Below are 23495 nucleotides of genomic sequence, written 5' to 3'. Positions count from 1 at the left end.
TATTATCTGGCAGCAGGAAGCAAGTGTCGCACCAAACAGTGTCAACAGCGGAACTGGCTGCTCATTCTCTTTTGGCTGAGTTTTCATAAATGATTGAGTGTTAAAACAATCATAATAATAGTGATAATCTAAAACAAATTTATTTTATTTTATTTTATCTTATTTTGTGGCTCAGATGTTGTTGTTTTTTTTTTGGGAGGGAGGGCTTTAAATGAGGCAGAATAGTAAAAGATACATCAAAGACACAGGCAGAATTGAGAAAATGAAGAACCTAAAGAAGAAAAAGGGGGGAAAATGACAGTGAGGACACTCAGAGAATAAAAATGAGGAGAACAGGCTGGAAGAAGAGAGAACAGGGAGTACAATGAGAAAGGCTGAGCATGGAGATGCAGCAGGCTCAGTAGACTGTAGTATCGCTTTGATGATTTAATCTTTCTCTCTGATTAGCACACAATAACTTTCTCCTCCAGAGATGCTGAGAGAAATCTGAAATTATTTATTTTCTCTTTTGAGTTTTCTGATACAGTTAATCCCACTCCCCCCACACACACATACATACACCTGTTCCTCCACGGGAAAAAAATGAAGCTCTTGTACTGTACCTCTAAACATATGCATGAATTATTTATTAATCTCATCTCCCCCCTCTGTTAACAAGATATTAAAGCGATAGTTGGTGTTGGGGATTCTGCTGCTTCACAAATGATCCTCCTCTGCATGTTGTAGTTCGGTCCCTAACGATATTCATGACTTCATAACAGAGTGTTCTGAGCGTTTACAAAGAAATGGAGGTTAAGTAACAAACGTCAGCCCGCCTCTGATGGGCTCTACAAGTGTGTTACGCACTCGGAGCAGTGAGATGACTCAAGGTTTGATAATGGACCGATTTTTTTCTCTGACATGTAGATTTGCATTAAGATACTCAATAAGGAGATGGGAGACTTTTGCCAAAGTGTTTGGGCTTTGGATGTGGATGTCACCACAACCTTGTCTGTTCACTTACAGCTTGTTATGCACCAAATTTGCCGAAGACTAGGTGATATTTATGGAAGGAGCAGTCAGGTGGGGAGGAAAAGGTGGTTCTGAATGTCTGCAACAGAGGAATGAATCAAGGTGTGTTTACGTGTGCGTGTGTTTCCTCCTCCATGCACTATCCCCCCATTAGTTGAAACCACTCGTGTGTTCCAGAGTGTGAATGTTTCACCACCTGCACCTCCAGCATGCTCAGCAGCCAGATGCAGATATTCATTCTGACACCGAATCAAAGTCTTGTTTCGCACCTTTGATTAGAGACAAAGACTTTGGGGGTAACGGAGAGAAAGGCGTAAGTGCTCTCAAAATTCAGGCTGATACTCTACGTGTAATGTATTTTCAAGCACACTTGTCATTGTAATGTGCTGGTGTCTATGTGCATCACGCTGGAAGACTGTGCGTTTTTTTTTTTTACACTAGAGTCATAATTCACTCATGATTCCTATTAACTGTGTCATTTTGCGACGGCAACAGGAAGCGCAAGTGTTTTGTTGCCACTCCAAACCAATCACTTTCTGGTCTATTTCAATGTGTTACATCTCATCAGCAACGCAACTGTCTCCAACACAGTGAGCGAAACAGGAAATTCAGTAAGAACTTATGTAATGCGCGGAGAATGAAACCAATTTAAGGTTATAACTGAACGCATTTCACATCCAAATGGAAAGAGGAAGTGTTTCGCAGCTCCTGAAGAATAGAGACACTCAGAGCTGGAAAGACTTCACCTCACAGCGGTGCCCTATTTGATGGGATTCTGTGATTTGCCCTGCCAAACACTTGAATGCTAACAAGGAAAGTTTAGTCAGATGACATGAACAGGTAGTCTTCATAATGTGACTGGGGGGAAAAAAACACCACGAGGATGAATGGAATTGGTTTCTGAAGCCTAGATTATAAAAGTTGAGAAAGAAATAACCAAAATGATAGGGGAAAGTGAATGATAATAACACACAGAGACACACACGTCCACAAGTACAACACAAAATGTGCCTCCAGCAGCCAAGTTCAAACTGTAAAATAGATAATTAGGCTTGTGAGGTCCATGCTTTGTGTATTGGTCTATATGGTTGTGTGAGTGTGTGTCTGAAGCAAAGTAATAGCAAGTTAGAGCTTTCATTGGTGCAGACATGCACTGCACACACACAGATCACCAATACAGCCCACATTCTTGTCCAGCCAAGACCAACATCCCTGTGTTTTTCCACAATAAGAGCAGCTCATTCGACACAGGAGCTGTGTTTGTACGAGTTCCCTTTCATCCGCCCACCGCAACGTGCGTGTCTGTATGTGTGCATGGGCATGCGTGTGTTTGTGTGTTTGAACATCCAGAAGGCAGTGTTTGTTTATCCTGAGCACAAGTGGAGTTCCTACTTCCCATTTCCAATTTCTCTGAGGCTCTCTTTCACATCCTGCATCGAAGTTCTACTGCTCTTTTTTTTAATGAAGCATTTCTAGTAAATGTATTTCTATAGTTTTAGTGCAGGACGGCTCCACAGAGGAATTGTTTCATCTGGATTTGAGTGTCAATCCCCACACTTCCTTTTCTTTTCTTCCTTTTTTTTCTCTGTCCAGTCAACCACACTCTTTGCCTTTTTGCCATCTTCTTTCCCCTTGTCTCTGTCTCACTGTTCCTGCCCCTGCTGCCCCCCCCCCCCCCCCCCCCCATCTGCTCCCTGCTGTTGTGTTCTGTTAGTATATCTGTCCTCTGGGACCATCCCATTTAGCCACAGTCCAGGCTCACAGCTGCCCGGTCCCCAGAGAGTTGGACCAACAAGCTGGTGTAATTGAGACGTCTCCAACAGGACAGCAGCTCTGCGGCTGTGTCTTAATACTTGGCTTCTTCCAAAACAACAGTAATCCTTTATTTATCAGAGACAAATGCTCAACTGCTGCTGCTGAAAGGTGCTGTATAAATAAAGTAGTTAGTTACTAGCTGCTGCTGCTCTTGTAATAACATATACTGCTGTAGCTTTTACCACTAGTACCTCTACTGCTTGTACTTGAACTAACAGTATCCCTGTTGCTCCTTCAGTTTGTATTGTTACCCTAACTACTGCCTGAACTATATGCTCCATACAACTAGAACTTTTCTGTGTTGGCTGCCTATATCCATTAAAGTTGTACCAACTTCTGGTATCATGGAATGGGATGGATGGATGGATGGATGGATGGATGGATGGATGGATGGATGGATGAACAAGACTTCAGATTATAACTGACAACAACCATTACAATGACCAACTTCCCTAAACTTAAAGTCATAATTTTAAAGTGTTTGTTCTAATACTAACAGTTGTAACGCTTTAAAGGCATAAACAAATTATGTTTTCCAGCTTCTACCACCTCCACTCACAATAACGACTATTACTGTGGTGCATTTACTGCTACTGCAATTGCTACTTCCCATTATTTCTACTGTCACATCTAGCACTGAACTATGTTGGAGAGCTGTTCTAAGGTTAAGCATCTGTACATTCTGTTACTCCTGTTACGTGATACACAGTGTGCATGTAAAGCAAGTAAAGAGTATGCTGGGTAAAACAAATGCACGTATGATGAATGACTTTTAACTTAATATGACTTTTATACACAAGGACAAGACATAGAACACCTTATGAGACAACAGTGCTGGGTTATATGGCTATTTCTTTTACCACCATGAATGTCCATTGTGTTTACCTTACATGACACAGTTGCATTTCCATAAAGCAGATTATTTTGCTGAACTGACAAAGAGACTGGGTTCACAGACTTGCTCAAGGCCACTCCGTCTCAAACACAAGACCGTTCAGTGACACAATATTGTCTCTTTATTTGACTCAAAAAATGCCTCCGCAGACATCTCTCTTTGTTTCTATAGAGGCAGCGTACTGCAGAATACAATGGTGGAGCCCATCTGAAGGGGGCTTGCAGTTTATTATCATCAGTTTAATATGTCAGTGAGTGAGTGAGAAACAATCTCCTTTGGAAGTGCAGATTAGTTTGCTGCATCAAATAGAAATGGGCCGAATAGACTAAATGGAAAAGTCACTTTTATCCTGAAGCGTGAAATTATGTTAAGGCCCAGTCCATTACACACACATATAAGGATATAGGAGTAAAAAATATAGCGAGCATGCACACTTTTGCAGAGATGCATGAATACACATGCATGTTGGATTCTACATTCAGAATACACCCATGCATGTGGTCATTTCACTCCCTGTCCTCTTACATACATCGGCACATTTTTTTCCCCTCTCCTGCTCTCTCATTTGTTTTTCTCACTTCCTTACAGACACACATTACACTGTGTCTCCTTGTCGCACACACGACTCCACACACATCTGAGTTTATGAAATATATTTCTGAGCGGTCTTGCAAATGAGAGTCGAAGGATGCTGTGTTATTTGCTTATTTTTCTATTTCAAACCTCTTTGCAAGAACCTAAAGAATATAGAGGAAAGATTTTGTATAACTTTATAGCTTCATCTCTGCGTGGGTAATGAGCAATATTCTATGTAAAACTTGGCATTAGCTTTATTTGAATTTAATATTTTATAATGATAACAATGTAATATAGATGAAATTCTATATTTAATGAGTCCCCTCGGTCATGAAATGTCATAAGGAATATCTAATGTCAAGGTTATTAAAGGTCAAGCTTCCACCGCATCAGACATGAAACTAGTTTTCACTAAATTTCCCATAAATGGATTGACTTTAACGCCTGAACAGTGAGCTGCTCACAGCCTCTTTCCCTGGGTGGCAGCTTCTCAATAATGTCCAGTACAGGTTCAATAGAGGGGAACAGACAACAGGCAACAGATGTCAACAATGACACTGTTGACACTACCAATGTAAGTAAAGACCACTCTCTCATAGATTTCTAAAGAGCAATGGTGAAGCTTAGAGTAGGATGATCAGTAGTTACCATCCTGGCAGGAACCTACCAATTAATCCCATGTATGATTTCTATAGAGAGTGAAATTAGCCATATAGTTCAAATATACTTTTATTTAAAGTTGGATTTTTTTATGGGAGTCTATGGGATAATTGACTCGCATTTGGAGTCAGCATCAATTATCACTTTTTGCAGACAGCAACACATGTTTTTACAACACAGAGGAAAGTCTGAACCATTTTTGTGTCTGAGTGTTGACAAGACAGTTTTGTAGAGCTTTGGTTTTTGGGTTTGCGACACATAAAACTGAGTGGATGTGACAGGGCTGGCTGAAGGAAACAGCAGGAAGGGGCAGTTTTACCTCTCTGACCATCTGACATTTGAATCCCTTTTGCAACCACACACACACATACACACAAAGGAATGGCCGATGAGCATGTTTTCATAGATATCTGACCATTCCTCAGTTGCTTGACGTCAGTGGAGCAAACTGCTCAACCTCACTGCTGGACACTGAGCCAGGACGAATACTTTCTGGTCAAAGTCCCCCCCCCCCCTCTCTCACTCACACACACACACAATTGTAAAAGGGCTGAGATAGCCCGGAAATTTCTATTTCACTGGACACTAATCAAGAGGGAAAAGGCCTTTACCTTCTTGGCACAGACACAAAACACACAGTGACAGTCACTGACACACATACACACACATGCACAGAAAACTGCAGCTGCAAAATTTGGGCACAAACAAAGGACGCCTATGCAAACCCGCAAAGACAGAGTGACAAATTAATATGAAGAGCACAAGAAAAGGCACCCACAATCAGCAACACACGCAGACACACACAATGCCCAGACATTTGTGTTTTGCTGCATGTCAACTGCAGGAAAGCGGAGCGAACAGAGGAGACAAGATAATAATACAGTTATTCAGTTTATTCCACTACCCCTGGATGGGTAATTAGAATGAAAGAGGGTGAGAGGGAGAGAAAAACGTAGAGGAGAGAGAGAAAGAGGGAAAACACAATGGACTCGGGCTCCCTTCAATTTAGAGATGATCCTTTTTTATTATGAGAAAGAGGTGGATGAAAATGCTCTTTTTGGAGCCGAGGATGATATTGACCCCAGAGCCCCTTTAAACTTGTTAATGCAGTGATCAGTAATCTGAAAATCTAATTGGGGGTTCGGAAATTACATGAGGAGGAAAAGGACAGAGGAAGGGGAGGAGAGGGGATGCGGGACAAAAACAGGCAGGAAGCTGGTGCTTTCTGGAGATTGACATAAAGACAATAATAAAAAATGTCGGAGAAGGTGCAGGATTAGGAAAAGAGAGCATAGAACAGGGAGGTTTGGGACGGCAACAGCACACTCATCTCACACTGCCAATTACCAGACATACTTCCATGGTTCTGTTTCATGCAGAGCATCTGAGTGGAACGGAGCTGGAGCATTGAGAATTTAATTGGAGCAAGGAGCCGACTAGACATGATGCTCCAGCCACTCAAACTTACAGCCACTCAAGTTTGCTCCAGTTGGCTTTTAAAGCCATCACAAAAAACAGAAACCACAAACCTGATGTTTTTCCAGTAGATGTGAAAAGAGACATCTCTGTCTCAACTTTGGTCGCGCACACACAAACAATGGCAGACACAAAATGCTACACCTTGATCGATTTTGCTAACTTTATCTGCATTTTCCCTCGAGCTGAGCTTACCTGGTTTGAGAACAAACAAAACATTGTAGTCTCTTTTTCACTTTTAACAGCAATGTCTCCTGTATTTAGGATTAGCTGACAGTTCTGTGGTAAATCTGTATGTATGAGTATGTGTGCATGTACTGTATATGTTCAACTGTGCATTTCTGCAATTTCTTTACCCCATTTTAACACTACATTCTAGAAATCACATATTGCATTTCTTCATGTTTAATTTCTTGTGATCAACACAAACCTGCCTCTGTCATATATAACTTACATTTTTTTTCCATCAGAGGAAGTACAGCAGCCACTTTATTTTTTCTCATCGCTGCATGCACATCTCATTTTTTCGCTAAATCCTCACAAAGATCCTGACTCCTGCTTTCTGCCTGCACTATTTCCTGCGTTCGGCTCCTGGTCCTTAAAATAAGCTTGTCTGTCTCTGGCTGGTCTTTATCTAACTTCTTCCCTCCTCTAACTTCCCTCCACAGCAGCTTCTTCCCTGGGAGACTTTTTTTTACTAGACCAAGCCGCCAGCTTCAACCATAGACCCATGTTATTAAATTACAACTTACATGTTTCATACACGTTTGCAGTTTTCTCTTCTTCCTCTAATCTGTGAATGTTTTTACCAACACGTCCTTCAACCCACTGTGGCACATGTAGTGGACCTCGTTGTCATTGTTACCATAATAATAAACACTGCATTGCACTAGCTTGATTAGGTTTAGGCACAAAAACTACTCGGATCTTCACTGTTGTCATGGTTACTAGAGTAATGATGTGATAAAGTTTGTTTAGGGCTCATGGACAACGCAGGCAACTGATCTGCTAGTTTCATGTGGGAATCAAACCCCCTTCTTGAGACACACCCCCAACCTGATCCTCATGTAGATTATGATGCTTTCGTACATCTCCAAACTTCTCCCTCTGCTTCCTAATTACATGTTGCCTAACAACAACTATTGGTCATAATAACCCGCTGCACCAGTGACCTATACAGATTGATTTTCACTGTGCAACTCAGACTCTCTCTGAGGCTTTTTAATCTGATGTATTACTTTTCACAATGTTATTTACACTCCAATTAATCTAACCAACAGCCTTATACAGGCCCTTGCTTTCCTATATGTGTGACATCATTATCTTTTGTAAAATTAAACCTTTTTTTTCAAAATCAGTTTTTTTTCAGTGGTTTCACCACTCAAGCAGATCCAAATTCAATAAAATGTACAACTTTTTTTTTTTTCCACTCAGGCTACTATATAAAATTTTGCCAATTTTGAGGAATGTGATTGCTAATGGCTTTTCCTGATCTTAAAATGAGCCGAGATGTTGTTTGGAGCAATTTCATGAAACTACCATAATAGGTCCTGAGTGCAGAGACAGACAGACGGATTGATTTGTCCACAGCAGTCTGTGTTTATCAGTCGATTACAGCCACATACCATAACTAACATACAGCACATGACCCCTGTAAGGACAGCACACCAGAGTTGAATGTCTCCATAATTTCAGTAGGAGCTTATACTACATGCCAAACTACTGAGGGGAAGATGGCAAGGGAAGAAGAAAGATAGACCAGGGGTCGGTGTAAGAGGATTAGTGGATGAGAAAGAAAGAAACAGAATGAGATAGAAAGAACAGGATCAGCTCAGAATTTTTAGATATGAGGATGAGAAAAGTGGTAGCCTAAGTGATGGGTGACTGTGAGTATGTGCTGGGATGAAATTAAAGAAAAAAACAACTGAATACTGGACTTTCACTTTTGAGAAAAGACTACCTTGACTGAGCTGCAAAGCCTTTGAAAGTCTGTTATTTTGTCTTTTATGTGTATGTGTGTGTGAGAGCTGTATCCTGACACATAGATGCTATACAATGGACACAACACCTCTTATGAAGACGAAATTCACAGTCACGTTGTCTCTGTCTGTAGCAGCAGAGAGAGAAGGGGGGAAAACAATCCATCGTGCCATATTGCTCCTGATATCCAATGGATACAAAGAAACCAGAGCACACAGTGAATATTTTTCTATATATGTTTGAGTTTCTTTCATGGCTTCCCATTGACTTCTTAAACTGGGCCCATTCCCCCATTTGTTATGGTTGTCTGCTACAATAAAGTGATGGGATTCACTGTTTTCCTGCAAAATAGAGCAAAAAATGGAGATGGGAGAAATTGGTGATATGGAGCGGAACAAAGGAGAAGAAGCCGTTATGGAGGGAGGAGGAGAAAGAGGGAGAGATGAGAGAGAGGGATGCGCACAAACTGATGCTGAGGAGGACGAGTCACCTAAAATACAAAAAATGGACGATGGAGATTCAGTGAGATTTATTCATCTATCATTTGTTTCCTTGTTGATGCTGCAAACCAAGATGCTGGTGTGTCTTTTGACACATTCAAATTCTCATCATGTCTCCGGGACTTTTCTTTTTGACCTTATGATTTATCGATCTCTGCAGGAAGCGCCTATTTTTTATTTTTTTTTGCTTCATAGGTCAAAAGTCAGCTGCAGTACACTTCCTCTGCAGCAGTAACAAGTTTACAGTGTTTCTCAAGAAGACTTGGTGGCACTGCAGACTTGGGCGCTCTGAAATCGTTTTCTTTTTCTTCTTTTTTTGGCTGAAATAAGCATAAATCTAAAACTCATATCTATAAATCAGTCTTAATATTTTGTCATTCTTGAGATGGATGTTTAGGCAGAAGCTTTCTCACATTATAAATGATCTGATTTCTGTTCCTTCAATGAATCAGAAACCTTTATGTGGCAGCTTGTCATCAAGATTGACTTCCCCGACTCTGGCTGTCATCACCTGTTTGTATTTTTCACTTCTCCAGTTCTTACCTTCAAAACATATATTAGAATTTTCTCCTTTTTTTTCTTTAAAGGAGACATCACCCGGAAATCGCATTTTTCCTTGTTAAAACATGTATACTGGTGTTGGACCTCAGTGGAAACTTGCCTGAAAACCTGGGGTTTGAAAGTGGCTGAGTTTTTTGGTTTGGGCTCTTTGTTTAAGCCAGAGTAGCTCATGAGGCTGCACACCGCAACATTACGAGATTTTGATTCTGCGCCTACGGTGACGTCACCGTGGAGACTGCTTTCATAAACACACCTCTCTTCCACCACCCCGACTTCTGCCGCGCCGCCATTACGGGTTTTTTTATTTCCCACTGTAGCGCTGTTATTTCGTCACTTTATTAAGTTTTAATAATTTTTCATGCGAGAAAGTAAGGGTTTAGATCCCCAATGTGCGGTTAGTTTATCCAAATGACGGCTGTTTAGAAGTTTGCTCCGCGTTGGGAGAAGTGAGGTGCAGCCAGCTGCAGCGAGCACCAGAGGAGCGGAGGAGGAGTGACTCCTCAACCCGCCTGCAGCGCTCGTTTAGCCGGCCGATAACAACGTCGTCGTGCCGCCGGAGGAAAGGGTCGTTAATTTATTAAGTTTTAATATTTTTTCATGCGAGAAAGTTGTTTAGATCCCCAATGTGCGGTTAGTTTATCCAAATGACGGCTTAGAAGTTTGCTTCGCATTGGGAGAAGTGAAGCTCCAGCGAGGCAGAGGAGCGGAGAGTGACTCGTCAGCAACCCGCCTGCAGCGCTCGTTAACCAGTCAAACTACGTTGTCATGCCCGCGGAGGAAACGGTCGTTAATTAACTTACCCGCAGGTTTGTAGAGGTTTACCGCCGACTGGTTAAATTCTTTTTAGGAGATAAATGTTTGTCTCATTGATGAAATCTAACAATTGTGGCAGTCGTATTAGTTTGTTTGAATGAAAAGTGAAGCTTCACACAGAGCAGCAGCAGCTTTGCACCGGGGCTCTGTAGCCTACGTACAGAAATCACCACATTTGCATCAATAAATACATGTTTTACAATGAACCAATACAATTTTGTTTTATTTTATGAAGTTATAACATGGTTACGGTACACGACAGAGCAGCATAGTATGTGGTTTCCAATACAGCCTGCATGTAGCCCACAGGGCCACATTCCGGCTCTGTCCTTCCTGCGTCCAATCAATGCGCGCCTCATTACATATTAATACAATGAACATCCGGACCAGTCAAAACCTTGCGCCTACTCTCACGAGAGAAAGTTGCCATATGAAAAAGTGTCAGAACAAGCTCTATGTTTGAATTTTTTTTTTTTTAAATGTTTCCAATAAGTTTTAAGAACTGATTCAAAGCAATTTAAGGGGGATTGGATACATACAAAACCAGGTGATGACTCCTTTAAAGTTTTCATTACACAGACTTGCAGCAGACATGGGGGGAGGGCAGCTCCTCACACAGACAGGAGACAAAGGCTGAGAGACCGAACCGAGGTTGACAAAGTGTGGAATTCAATTCTACAGTTGTTGTAAATCCTTCATGTGCAGGTATTTTCTGTTTATTATGATTGACTGAGTTCTGGGACAAGCAGGCATGGTAATTAAAATGGAAGCTGAGTAGCTGGAGCTGTGGCCTTACATGTGGGGCCAAGTACTTCCTGGTTTAAACAGGAGGTCCCAGAGGAAACGGAGCTCTACGTGCTCACCCTCCTCCATAGCGATCTGTCTGCAAGGAGACAAGACAATTCCATTACCCAGCAATGTAGCACGGGTCCCCTGAGTGAATGTGTGTGTGTGTGTGTGTGTGAGAGAGAGAGAGGGGATACACACAAAAACAAGCTGCCCAGAGAAAGAAAACAGATATCAATTGGTGTTTGTGTGTGGAAATAAGTTGCCTGAGGGTGAGAGATCCACATCAATCTAACAAGAGAACTCACTCCAACTTCAACTCATCCTCAGTGAGGCTGAGGGCGACCAATCAGTCAGTGTGTGTGTGTGTGTGTGTGTGTGTGTGTGTGTGTGTGTGTGTGTGTGTGTGTGTGTTTCTCTCTTCAGTCTGTGTGTCTTCATTTGGAGCTAAACATTTGATTTAGCCAGCTAATCAGGGATGGATTATCTAAATGTGAGCTGAATTGGTGTATCCAATTTAATTTCTCCTAAATGATGTCCCTGGGTTAAGAGAAGGGCGACGTCTATGTGTGTTAGTTAAAATGAAGGTTAGGAGAAGCCTGAAGACGTGTCACTACCGTGTCTCCAGATAGAAGCCGTCCCAGTGTGTGCCTTTGTGTTTGCATCTTTTAATTGGGCTTGATTATTAAGCACTTATTCATCAAAAAATATTGTAATAGCTGATGCTGCTCAAAAATGAGAATCACAGCCTTTATTTATTAAACTGAGTGATAACTGAAGAAGTGTGGAGTGAGTGGATTACGTTGCCTCGTGACTTGAGCTGTCCCTTTTTTCTAAGCTTTTTAAGCCCAAACCACACGCACACCAACACCCACCCGCACACGCATGTGTACACACACCTTAACCCAAGCCAAATGGACTTTGCCGCATAAGCCGACCCACACCCACAACACTGGTTCTTAAGACTTCAGTTATCATTTGTAGCGTTAAGGGGGGGAAAGAAAAAAGCTCAACTAAACATGTCTACACCGCAAGTGCGTTTACATAATGGCACCGCTCTGATCTGAGAGCAGCCCAGACATCAGCATTTGTTTACCAGAATGACACCAAAGCTGGGACCCACATTTTTCATGTCTGATGATTTATGGTTTAAATTCATAGACGCCTCTATCACTCATGGTATGTTTCCTTCATTACAGATGTGTAAAATCTTGTTGTTATTATAGTGATGAAAGCGTTTTGTCCGGAGTGTCCAGGAATTCTCAGTGAAGAATTTTCTCCAAGAAAAAAAAAAAAAAATCTCCTCTTGTCTCGTGTCAGCTGGCAGGCTGAGTGGCTGGTTGGCACACTGACTGGATGAGTAGCTGGCTAATGGGCTCGAAAGATGGGGAGTGATCAGCGACGCAGCCCTGAGGTGTGTGTGTGTGTGTGTGTGTGTCCTGATGTTTTGGAGGGCCATCGCAATTTCACAGCTCTACACCAAATCATTGCACTTAGGGACTGATGGTACCTGTTGAAGAGGACATCTACATCCCTCACACAGCACCAGCCCTTTTCTCTGATTTGGATGCAGCAGTTTACTTGTATGGTAAAAGCTGAAAATGTCTCTATTGTGTATAGCAAGACTGCACTTGTATATGATCATCACATTTCCAAAGGTAGATGCTGAATGTTACATCGTTAAAGGGGACATATTATGGAAATATCACTCTTTGACATATTGTGGAATCTCACTTTTTGAGGCTCTTCAACATATATTTGGGTGTTTGTTTTGCCTTCCAGCCCCCAAAATGTGAGAATCGACAAAAAAAAATCTGTAATGTGCAGGCTCACCAGGTTGAAATCTACATGGTTTTACAAGCTGTTCCCTCAGTTGTCAAGCAATGATGTAACTAGTTTTTGAATTTGCATACTACCACCCCTACCTAGGACCGGTAGAAGGGGCGGGGCAAGTAGTGGTTCATTTGCATTTAAAGGGACAGGCACTGCCGTTCTGAACAGGGCAAGGCAAGGCAAGGCAAGGCAAGGCAAGGCAAGGCAATTTTATTTGTATAGCCCGTTTTTACAAACAGTTTGTCTCAAAGGGCTTTACATGGCATCGTAACAACATCCTCTGTCCTTAGACCCTCACATCGACTGAGGAAAAACTCCATGGAAACCCTTTTAACAGGGAAAAATCGGAGAAACCTCAGGGTGAGCAACAGAGGAGGGATCCCTCACCCAGGACGGACAGACGTGCAATAGATGTTGTTACAGACAAGGGCTGTTCTGGTTGGATGAAAAGAGCTGTGATGTTGATCCTTGGGGTATTTTGACCAAAGCATGTCACAGACATGTCTTTAAGACACATGGGAACTATTTTAATTTGTGGAAAAGGGGCATGATATGTCTCCTTTGACGTGTTACTGCATCCAAACTGTCTCTGTCTCACATGATAGAGATACTTTTTGTTGTTGTTAGATCATCCTGCAAACAGGAATTCAAAAATTCTATTTCTAATCAGATGGTCAGCAGCACTGACACTGACAACTGTGTCTAATTGCACCATTGCTTTTTAATGCTACACCTACAGTCCATCAAAGAGTCAGTTTTCATCTATAATTACCATGGAGTTAAAAAAAAAAGTATAATGTGCATAATTGAAATAATGGTATCTATTAAAAACCTTATTCATTGTAAAGTATTGATGGAAAGGTTACCGTGTTATTAATCTTTCCAATAATTTCACCATGGCAACAGTTAATACAATATGATGTAACGCCTTGTTATCACAAACTTTTATGATGTAACATGTCTCAAGTGTGACCCCTCTGGTACGGCCTGGCTGCTCCGTGGCAGACGATGTGTCTCGCAGGCCGAGTGTGTGACAGGTCACCGGGGCGACTGGCTTGATACAGTATATATACTATATGAGCCTCTGCGGCTGATGTTGTGTTAGCTGGCAGGCTGGGGTGCAGCCCATGTTGCGATGCTATAAATTGTTTAGCTGACGGCCAGCGAAGATAGCAATAGATAGAAGAATGGACAAAACCAGAAGAGGGCAGGGCGGCAATAACTTCCCCCTCGTGACAGCAGAGGAAAAGGATGTTGTATTTCAGCAAAGAGCTTTAGAGTTTCATGACATCTTGCTTATTAAATTATAATGAACTTTTACCGTCCGCGCTCTTTCATCTTTCTTTATCAGTCTGTCACTGTGTGTCTCTAACCATCATATCTAAAGATGTCATCGAGTCCTCCAGTGCCAGAGTGTGCTAGTGTATGTGTGTGTGAGAGAGAGAGAGTGTGTGTGTCCGAGTGCTTGCTTATGGAGGAGATAAACACCTTTTTTTTAAAACCCGGTGGGATAATAACATTGTGCCCTGTGTGATTCAGCTTCACACATGCAAAGACTCATGCACGCACACGCACACCAACAGCACACAATGTGACATTCATGCATATTTTTGTTGATTTTCTTTTCTTTTTTGGGGGAATAATTGTAGTGTTGAATATATCCAAAGTGACAGGCAGAATGTAAACATCCCACAGCTATATACAGTGGTGAAATAATACAATGAGGGAGAGAGGCGGACATCACAGAAAATACAAGTCAACACACACCACACACACGACTGTGGTCTCCTCACGCTGACATTTTGTTGACGTACTCCTGGAAAAAGATCACAAGTGCTCCATGAATTTGGTGTGAAGGTGGGGCAAGCACACACCACACACACACACACACACACATACAGTACATACATGCATATACTGTAGAGGGGTGACATGCTCTGTTCTTAATGCAAACCAGTGTAAACACACACCCAAAGATGCAGCCACAAACTATACACCAAGAGACGGAGATGAAGGGGAACTCTGAAGAAAACTAAGGGAGTGAGACAGAAAGGCAGAGGAGGCCGGGAGGAAAGGATGGACTGGAGGAGGAGGAGAAAAAACTACAGAAAGGTGAATATGTAGAGGAGAAAGAAAGTGCTAATCATAAAGTTTGAAGAAACAAGAGACAAAGCGTGAAGGAGAAAATGTATTTAAAAAAAAGAAGCACAGACAGATGGCTCTGTGCTATTCTCCTGATAACACTTCTATCTGTGTAAAACATAACAAGCCCCCGGTGTAAGTCATAAACACTGCATAAAATCAAACTATCATCATGATGGTTATCACAACAAGTGTAGCCTGTCATGATGTCATTATCACTGTATCTGCACAGCGCATCAACAAAGTTTTGTCGGTGACAGTTACCATAATAAAAAAAATGAGAGAGACATGGAGAGAGACAGAGAAGACGAAGGGGGGAAAGTAAAGAAATCGCAGGAACAATGTGTTAATGAGAAAATATGAGAAGAGAAAAATAGATTGGGGAAAATAACTGCAGGTGGAGGAAGAGCAAGAGACAAAGTGCGAGATGACAGTCTGAGTTTCAGTAGTTTGAAAGGCAGAATTAAAGTCGGTGTTGGCCCATTGTGTGCCATGAACATGTCATAAAATCACAAACTGTTATCAAGGCAATTATATTCACTGCCAGGCTCCGCCACTGGGGTATTGTTCTCACAAACTTGTAATTCCCCCCTCATGAATCGTTGCACCGTGAATTTCTGGTTCTCTCGCGCGCACGCACACCGTTTGAGACCACCGAAGTGTCATTATGATGCAGAAAATTACAATCAGTAAATGAAACATACACACACACGCGCGCATATACTAGCTTTCACACACCGAATACATCTCTATCTCCCTTTTTCACACACACACACACACACACAGATTCGGGTCTGTTTATGCATTGCATCATTCACCCTGCTGACATAATCTACCATAACATAAAACTCTCATTAATTCAGTATTATTTCAGCATTCAGTAATTCATCACTGCCGATATGATTAACCAAACTGTCACACTGCCATACAGTCTCATTCATCAAACATTTGCATGGAAATGTTACGTTTAACATCAGCCTGGAAGAAAATCTTGATACTGTATAGGTGCTGAGTGCTTTGGGCTGGCTATTGGTTCTGTTGACAAGCTGATGGAGTCACAAAGGTGTGGTTTCCTATTGTGGACACAAGCTTTCCAAAAGGCTGATTCTGTCCCTATACTGCTTTTTTTATTATCTATTATTTATTTGGCTTGAATGAGTCACTGGTTCGTGCATGCACTGTGCTCCAGATTTATAATAAAGCCTTTTACTGTGGTGACATTTCTCAGCACAGGACCGGTCTAGTCTTTCTTTCAATCTGATTTAGACCTGAGGTGGACTCTGTAATACAAAAGTGACAGAAAGAAGAGGAAAACTGGGATGGGAGCATATTTTTCGGTGCCATGAGAGTGATGAATCAATGTTCTTTTTTTTTTCTTTCTTTCATTTTCCAATGTATCAAATTTTGTCACTTCTGGCAGTGATACAAAGTGGCCTGCCATGACTGATGCCAAAGAGATATCTAATATCACCTGCTATAGTCAGCTAGAAGCTAAGAGTGATCCCAGTGGGAATATAATTTTAAAATAGCCTGTTTTTATACTAATAACGCTCAAATAAAAGGTGATTGGCAGTGATCACATAGGTGTGCGGAAATGGTTGGCCAATAGAGATAATGAGTGAGTGCATCTCTGCTTTTTCCAACCACAGCAGGAAAACATCAAATCAGAGTTGTCTAGAAAATCTTTTTTCTCAAACTAATTTAAGAGCAGATGGGCAGCCGTCAATCATGGAGTGCTATGGCAGTGACAGATGTATTCAAACAGTCAAGGAGCGAGGAGGAGGCTTAAGGTGCCGATTAATGCAAGCAGTTGTCACAATAAATCTCAGGTATCAGCGGATGTGATATAAATAGACTTGACTGTATGCAATGGAACACAATGATTATAATACACAGCAAGTTGTAGCGCAAGTAATATTAAATATTATGAACAATATGCAATGATGTTGCATTCATCTAATGGATAATTAACTATTAAATTAATGATATCCAACAGACAACCTTCAAACAATAAGCGAATGATGATATCCCTCCCTGGGCACGCTTGTTAATTTGGTATAAATGAGCAGTTTTAAAAGTTAATTCAGTCCATATGAATAAAGATTTTTCCCTAGAGCTAAATGCTATTTAACAAAGGTGTTTTTATTCCAATTATGCTCAGGGGTACTTGCAATTTAAACGTACAGTATACCTCATCTCAACACCATTATTATGCACGGACCCAGTGTATATAACCTTCATCATCAGAATAATGGATCTCAAAGGAGGCCATTGCCAACTCACAGGTCAGGATGATAAGTCGTTAAATTGACGCTCATTTAGCTTTTGTATGATTATTAAGATGCACAACCCTAAAAGCAAAATGACCAAATGTCACTTTAACAACTAATCATTAGAGCTTGTCAGCTGGCAGCAGGTCCTACTGCGAGAACTGTTACCATGACAATTCAAGTTTTATATAAGCGTTTAAATTTTAAATGAAGCGGCCCTTCAAATATTATAACTTACTATTAAAAATCTCATTTAGTTAAAGGGCTTTACTATGCAAGCAACAAAAATATGACAGAAATTATATCATAGGGGCACTCCAATAATTCTAATCTTTATTAAACAGCATCATAGGAATTTGAAATGTAGCAGTCCAATCATTCAACCATTATTGTGTGCAGTTCAAGTCATCAATATTACAATGTCGTTGCAACAAAATCATAATGTCAGCATTCTCTCTCGAACCCTATTGTGGCTGTAATAGGCTGACTGTAATTTCTTCATTAGTGTTCCTCAATCCCACTAGTCTAACACTCGACCGACATCAGCGGTGCTGTTGTCCACAATGTGTAGCAGCGGGCCTTAGTTGCATTCAACACTTGAACTACAACAGCTCTGTTACTTTTTGATCATCTCACATTGAAAATATTATATAATGACTCAGTCATTTTGAGTGGCCAGTTGTCTGTCACCACCAGAAATAACTGAACACTAGATCAGCAAGCAAGCATAAACAAATGAAAAACATTATCCTTTGGGTAATATGTAAGAAAAATCCATGATAATGACAGAAATGAAGACAACAGGCTAATGTTGTTTAACCTCAACAATAGTTGCTCATTTGCCCTTGTTATAATTCAATGCTTATGCAAATAAGAATAGCTTCATAATGCCCCTGTAGACTAGTTCCATTTTGATAAAAACACTCTTCTAAAGTCAGCAACAGAACAGTGACAACACTGACTCTGCAGGCCATAGTCAACATACAGTGGAAAGAGAAAGTAAGTGAACCCATTTGGAACCATCTGTATTCCTGAATGATTTGTCTTAAAATGTGGACGTACCACTTGCAGTCAAAGACTCGGTCATTTTGACCAACAAACCATTGTGTTGTTGTGTTTGTGCTGAATACATCATTCAAACACGCAAAGTGTGTGAACCCCTGAGGCTGATGACACAGACAAAAGATAACCGGAGTCAAAAGTTATCAAACTTGGAGGCCAGTCAGTGAAACGGGACTGTGGAGGAGAGGATAGAGCTGATTGTACTGATAAAAGAAAAGAAAAAGACTCACAAGAAACATCTGCTGGTGTGAAACATGTCTCACAAAAGACAGTTCTCAGAAGACTTTGGATCAAGAATTGTTGATTTGCATAAAGCTAGAAAGGGTTTCAAAGTGATTTCAAACAATTCCAATATTCATCAGTCCACAGTTAGACAAACTCTCGACAAATGGAAACGATTTACTTCTGTGGCCACTCTCCATAGAAGTAGGCGCCCAGCTAAGATGACTTCAAAGGCACAATGCAGGATGATCAGTGAGGTGAAGAAAAAAGAAGCTGAGAGTAACAGCTAAAGGATTAAAAGAACCACTGGAGCTGGTTAACATCTCTCTTCATGAATACGCCCTATATGCAAATCACGGTGCATAGATGCATGGAGCATTGTGTCCATGGCAGGGCTGGATGGGGAAAGCAGTTTCTTGTTGCATGCCAAACATAACCTTGACACTCCACAATGATGTGGAGCTTTGCTGCCTCAGGGCCTCGGCAGCTCAACATCATTGATTGGAAAATGAATTCCCAAAGATGATCGAGGTATCTTACAGGATAATGGCTAGGTGGATGTCCACCTGCTGGAGTGCAGTCGAAACTTGGTGATGCAACAGAACAAAGACCGTAATTAACCCTAACCCATAAACGTTGATGTAAATCTACCACCTGTTTGAGCAGTCCAGTCAGAACACAGACCATAATTCAGTAAAGATGCTGTGAGACAACCTCAAGAGACACTCTCACATTAGATATTCAAACAATATGTAAAGGATGAAGCAGTTTCATAAAGAGGAATGGTCCAAACTTCTTTCTGGACATTGTGCAGGTCTGAGCTACAGTTACTGGAAGTGCTTGTTTGAGGTTATTGGTGCCAAAGGAGGTTTGTCCAGTTATTAACTCCAAGGGCTCATTTAGTTTTTTTGCAAGCACTGTAATTGTGTTAAATGGGTGTGTTCAATAATGATGTGAATTGTTTGTGTGAAATTAGCTCGGGGACAAGACATTTGTCTACTCTGTGATTAAGATTAAGAACCAATCACATTTTATGACCATTTAATACAGAAAACCAGATCATTACATACATAAAGGGTTCACACACTTGTCTTACCAATCATAGGCAATGCTGGCCTAGAGTTGGTAAATAAGGTGTAAAAGTAAGGAAACCAATGTCACCGTCCATCTGAGAGTGACTCCTACCACCATGAAACAAAAACACAAAAGGTCAACAACCAAAGTATTGAGTCAAAGTAAGATCAAAAAGTGATAAACTCAAGAGTGAGAAAAGAGAAACTGTGGGTCATCACCCCTACTTAGGGAGGTCCTGTTCCTTCCATATCCCTGTTTCTATCCCTCAGTCAGTGTAAGGATACTTTAGCACACAGCTGCTGTGGGTTCAGATGTTTCTGGTCATAGTAATCAGATTAGCCTTATGCTGACTTGACATGAATGGACAGCATGATTGCTGGTTTGTATTGAGATGATGTACGAGATGAGTCGGAGCTCGATAAAATTCAATACACCAGGGTCCTGTAATTACCACTTGTGGCTGCAGAGGCCACTGCTCAGCAAAAGTTAAACAGTCTCACTTTAATTCTGCTTTGTCAGTAAACTATGTGTTGCAATATCTTTTTTTTTTTACTGCCAAAAGTCCCCCCACTGTGTCAAAACTAAGCTGCAGTACCTTGGAACTTAAACACAGCTGGCGCAACAGCCTGAAGGATGAATATAACCGAGCCATAATGTTCAGTAATGATGAGCATGACATTTCTGTGATAAAGTAGGGGAATTACAACTGCAAATCAAGTTTTATGTTTTTTATGTTATGTTTTTATCTTTGCTTTGACAAAGAGAGTTGAGTTGTAGTTGCATCATTTTCCGTTGCACCACGCTTTTTGTCATTTCTCTCATTTTCAATCTGCCTTTTCCTTTCACTCTTCCCTGCTGCAATGACCCAGCACCCCTCTGGGATGATTAAAGATTCATCATATCTTATTAGAAACGTTATTCGGCGGCCATAAGCCTGGCTACTTACTGCCGATGTGGAGCATGATGGTGTCGCGCCTCTCTCCGTGCGGGTTCTGGAAGCAGCTGTAGAGTCCGTTGTGGCCCAGGTTGACTTCGGTCAGGATCAGTCTGGGACCTTCCAGACGGTGCTGGGCCCTCACATCCGTCCCGTTCACCTTCCATGACACTGACGCATCGTTGTCCAGGGAGCCGCACTGCATGGTAACATCACTGCCCATTCGCTCATACTGGTTCCTAGCAACTGGAAGGAGACAGAAGCAAAGACTAAATGTTAGTGACATCAGCGACTACTAACAAGTGAAACATCTGCATGGTAAAACCCCAACATGAAAAAAGAAAGAAAAGTCTTTATAGAAGTATAATCACATATACATTGAGCAAAAATATTTCATTCCTGCTGCATCTGTCACATTGGTTCCTCGCAAAAAGAAACAGCCAGAGGCAAAGAGAGATCTCAGCTGATATAATAAACTGAATATTCAGAAGCAGAAACATGATTAATCAGATTACTTATTACTGTCCAGCACTGCATATGAGGTAGAGCATCGGACCAGTAGGGAATATATTTGTGCGATGATTGCACAGTTCATCTAATACAGTTGACGTAATTTCTTGTAGATATTGTAAATCCGTTTCTGTAGCAAGTAGAGAATGGCAAAACAAAGTCATATTTCCCCAGAAAGCGCCAGATCTTGCTTCACCCAAGACCTAGGGGAAGAGACACTAGAAGAAAATCTTATTTTCACTGCAGAGAGTTTTGGAAAAGTTTCCTCAGACTTGTGTTTTCTGTGTTGCCTTTATCCTTGCATCAACTGCCTCGCCTCCGACTACAACACTGCCTTTGGTCTAAAGGTTTAGTAAAGTTGCGGAGGCCGTGACCCCAAGGGTTAAAGGGATATATGCACGCCTTATGGGAGTTTTATCCAAGACACCGAGGTTAGCAGCCCTGCTCTGTTGATAAGTCCCACGGGACCTGTCACAACCACACTGAGTGAAGACCTCAGATTAACACTTAAACACGCAGGATCAACAGCACAACAAGATACAACAATAACACATCGATCGCCATCTTAGGGAAAAGCCCTCATCTATGAAGAAAAGACAAGAAAAAAATGTCTCCGATGACCTGAGATCAAAGGCTGTCAAGACCCTTGACGTCTGGATGTCTCCCTCTCTCTGTGTACATGTCTCCTCCCTCCTTTCCTTCTCACCACAATGTTGTTTTTCACTTTGGGCTAGCTTCTTCCACCTGATCTCCTCACACGTGCCTCTTAACGCAGCCAATACAGATGTCAACCTCGTGTTTCATGTATATTTCATGTCCCATAACAGAGGTATCTATATTTAATGGGACAAGATGCCTGTCCCCATTAACATTAACCTGACACTGTTTGTTCTCTCTGTCTCTCTCTCACTCCCCCTCAACCTCGCTTTGCCCTTTGCTCTCCCCATGTCTCATGCATGCCATCTCTCTCTCTCTCTTTCTCTCTCTCTGTTCCTCTGTTACCACTCCGTCTTCTTCTCTCCTCTGTCCACCCCCAACATCTCCATGTTTGCCACTCCCAGTTTCTCCCCGGGTCCAAGCAAATGTGCTCGCATTTGCATGTCAGCGGCGAGAAATGGCATTTTTTTCTCCCTTTGATCTCCTCCTCTGTCAACTTATTTTGAGCAGATGTGTGACTTTATTTACATAAAAAAGTTACTGACATCTTAGCAAAAACCGTACAGTTTGACTTTGATCTTAGCTTTGATGATGGTGCCCTTGTGCTTCATGCAAGTCAATGCAGAGAATGAAGACAGAAGAGCACAGATACATCCCCGCAGTGCATGCACTCAGTGTAAAACAGTGGATACGATTTCTGACCAATGCATAATGCTACAAGACTAGGCTGTGTGTTATTACAGCTACCATGTTATCAAAGAACATACTGTACCATTGGAAAATTTAATAATTCAGAACTAGTCATGCCTATCCCTTTCACTGCCTTTAGGTGGCATTAAGCTGTTATCAAAGGGGAGGGGGGGCTGAAACCATAATCCTCTTCCAGCTGATGTAATCAGAAAAGGGTAGTTGTAAGTTTCACACAAAAAAGAGGAGGAGCACATCCCATAAAATATTTGCTGAGATGACCTTTTTGCAGCTTTTTCCTCTGAATGTCCTTGAGAGTCTCTCCACACAGTGCTGATTCCTTGACCTCCTCTCTTGTCCCACCCCCCTATTCCCTCCTCTTTCTATCACATCCCATAGGGTAAGTGTACCTATTAAGCCCACCAAATCTGCTTTTCAGCCATTTTTAATATATACCACCCCAATTTAAGTGAAAACATTTTAGTTCAAATGATAGTCTAATGTCTAATTTGAAGTGTCAATCATTCATTTATACCAATTTTTAATGTTTTTATTGTTTAATTTGTCAAAATATAGCAAAAATCTGGCATGGGCTTAATGGGTACTTAATGTACCCTTTAAGCCCATGGTTGTTCCAAATAAGCCCACTTCATGATTTGTTGATAAATACATATATATATTTAAAAATCTTAACAATCCAAATTTATTCTATTAAAATATGTAATCTCTGAGCTCTCAATAGCTATTTTCATTTTGTCTCCACTCCTCTCCTCTGCCCTGTAAATGGCATTTGAAATAGGCATGATCGGCCTATTTGCTGTGTTGTCAACACAGAAAAAGCTAAACTTACAACATGTCTTCTTTGGAATGTAGCCAAAAAACTATTCATGAACAAAATAAAAATTAGAATGGAAATTACTCTTCAGTACTTAAGCTTTCAATATCTGTTGTCATTTTGTCTGTATCTCTATCCTACATTATACAATTGGCATTTACATTTGGCCAAATTTTCTGGTCCAGCCAGCTGGTTG

The 23495-nt window shown here is 41.2% G+C and overlaps 1 protein-coding gene across 2 annotated transcripts in view; it reads right to left on the bottom strand.

Moving 5' to 3' along the window:
- cntfr (ciliary neurotrophic factor receptor) overlaps window positions 1-23495 on the bottom strand; it is a 256798-nt gene that overhangs the window by 86086 nt on the left and 147217 nt on the right. For both annotated transcript variants that reach the window (XM_085793841.1, XM_085793840.1), the window contains exon 4: window positions 20623-20856. In XM_085793841.1, the coding sequence (XP_085649967.1) occupies window positions 20623-20856 (234 nt within the window). The remainder of the gene's footprint in view (window positions 1-20622; window positions 20857-23495) is intronic.

This window comes from Trachurus japonicus, chromosome 12, assembly GCF_045865225.1.
Source record: "Trachurus japonicus isolate A0001 chromosome 12, Traja_1.0".
In the NCBI taxonomy this organism is placed as follows: domain Eukaryota; kingdom Metazoa; phylum Chordata; class Actinopteri; order Carangiformes; family Carangidae; genus Trachurus; species Trachurus japonicus.
This window is presented reverse-complemented; position numbering and strand designations above follow the sequence as displayed.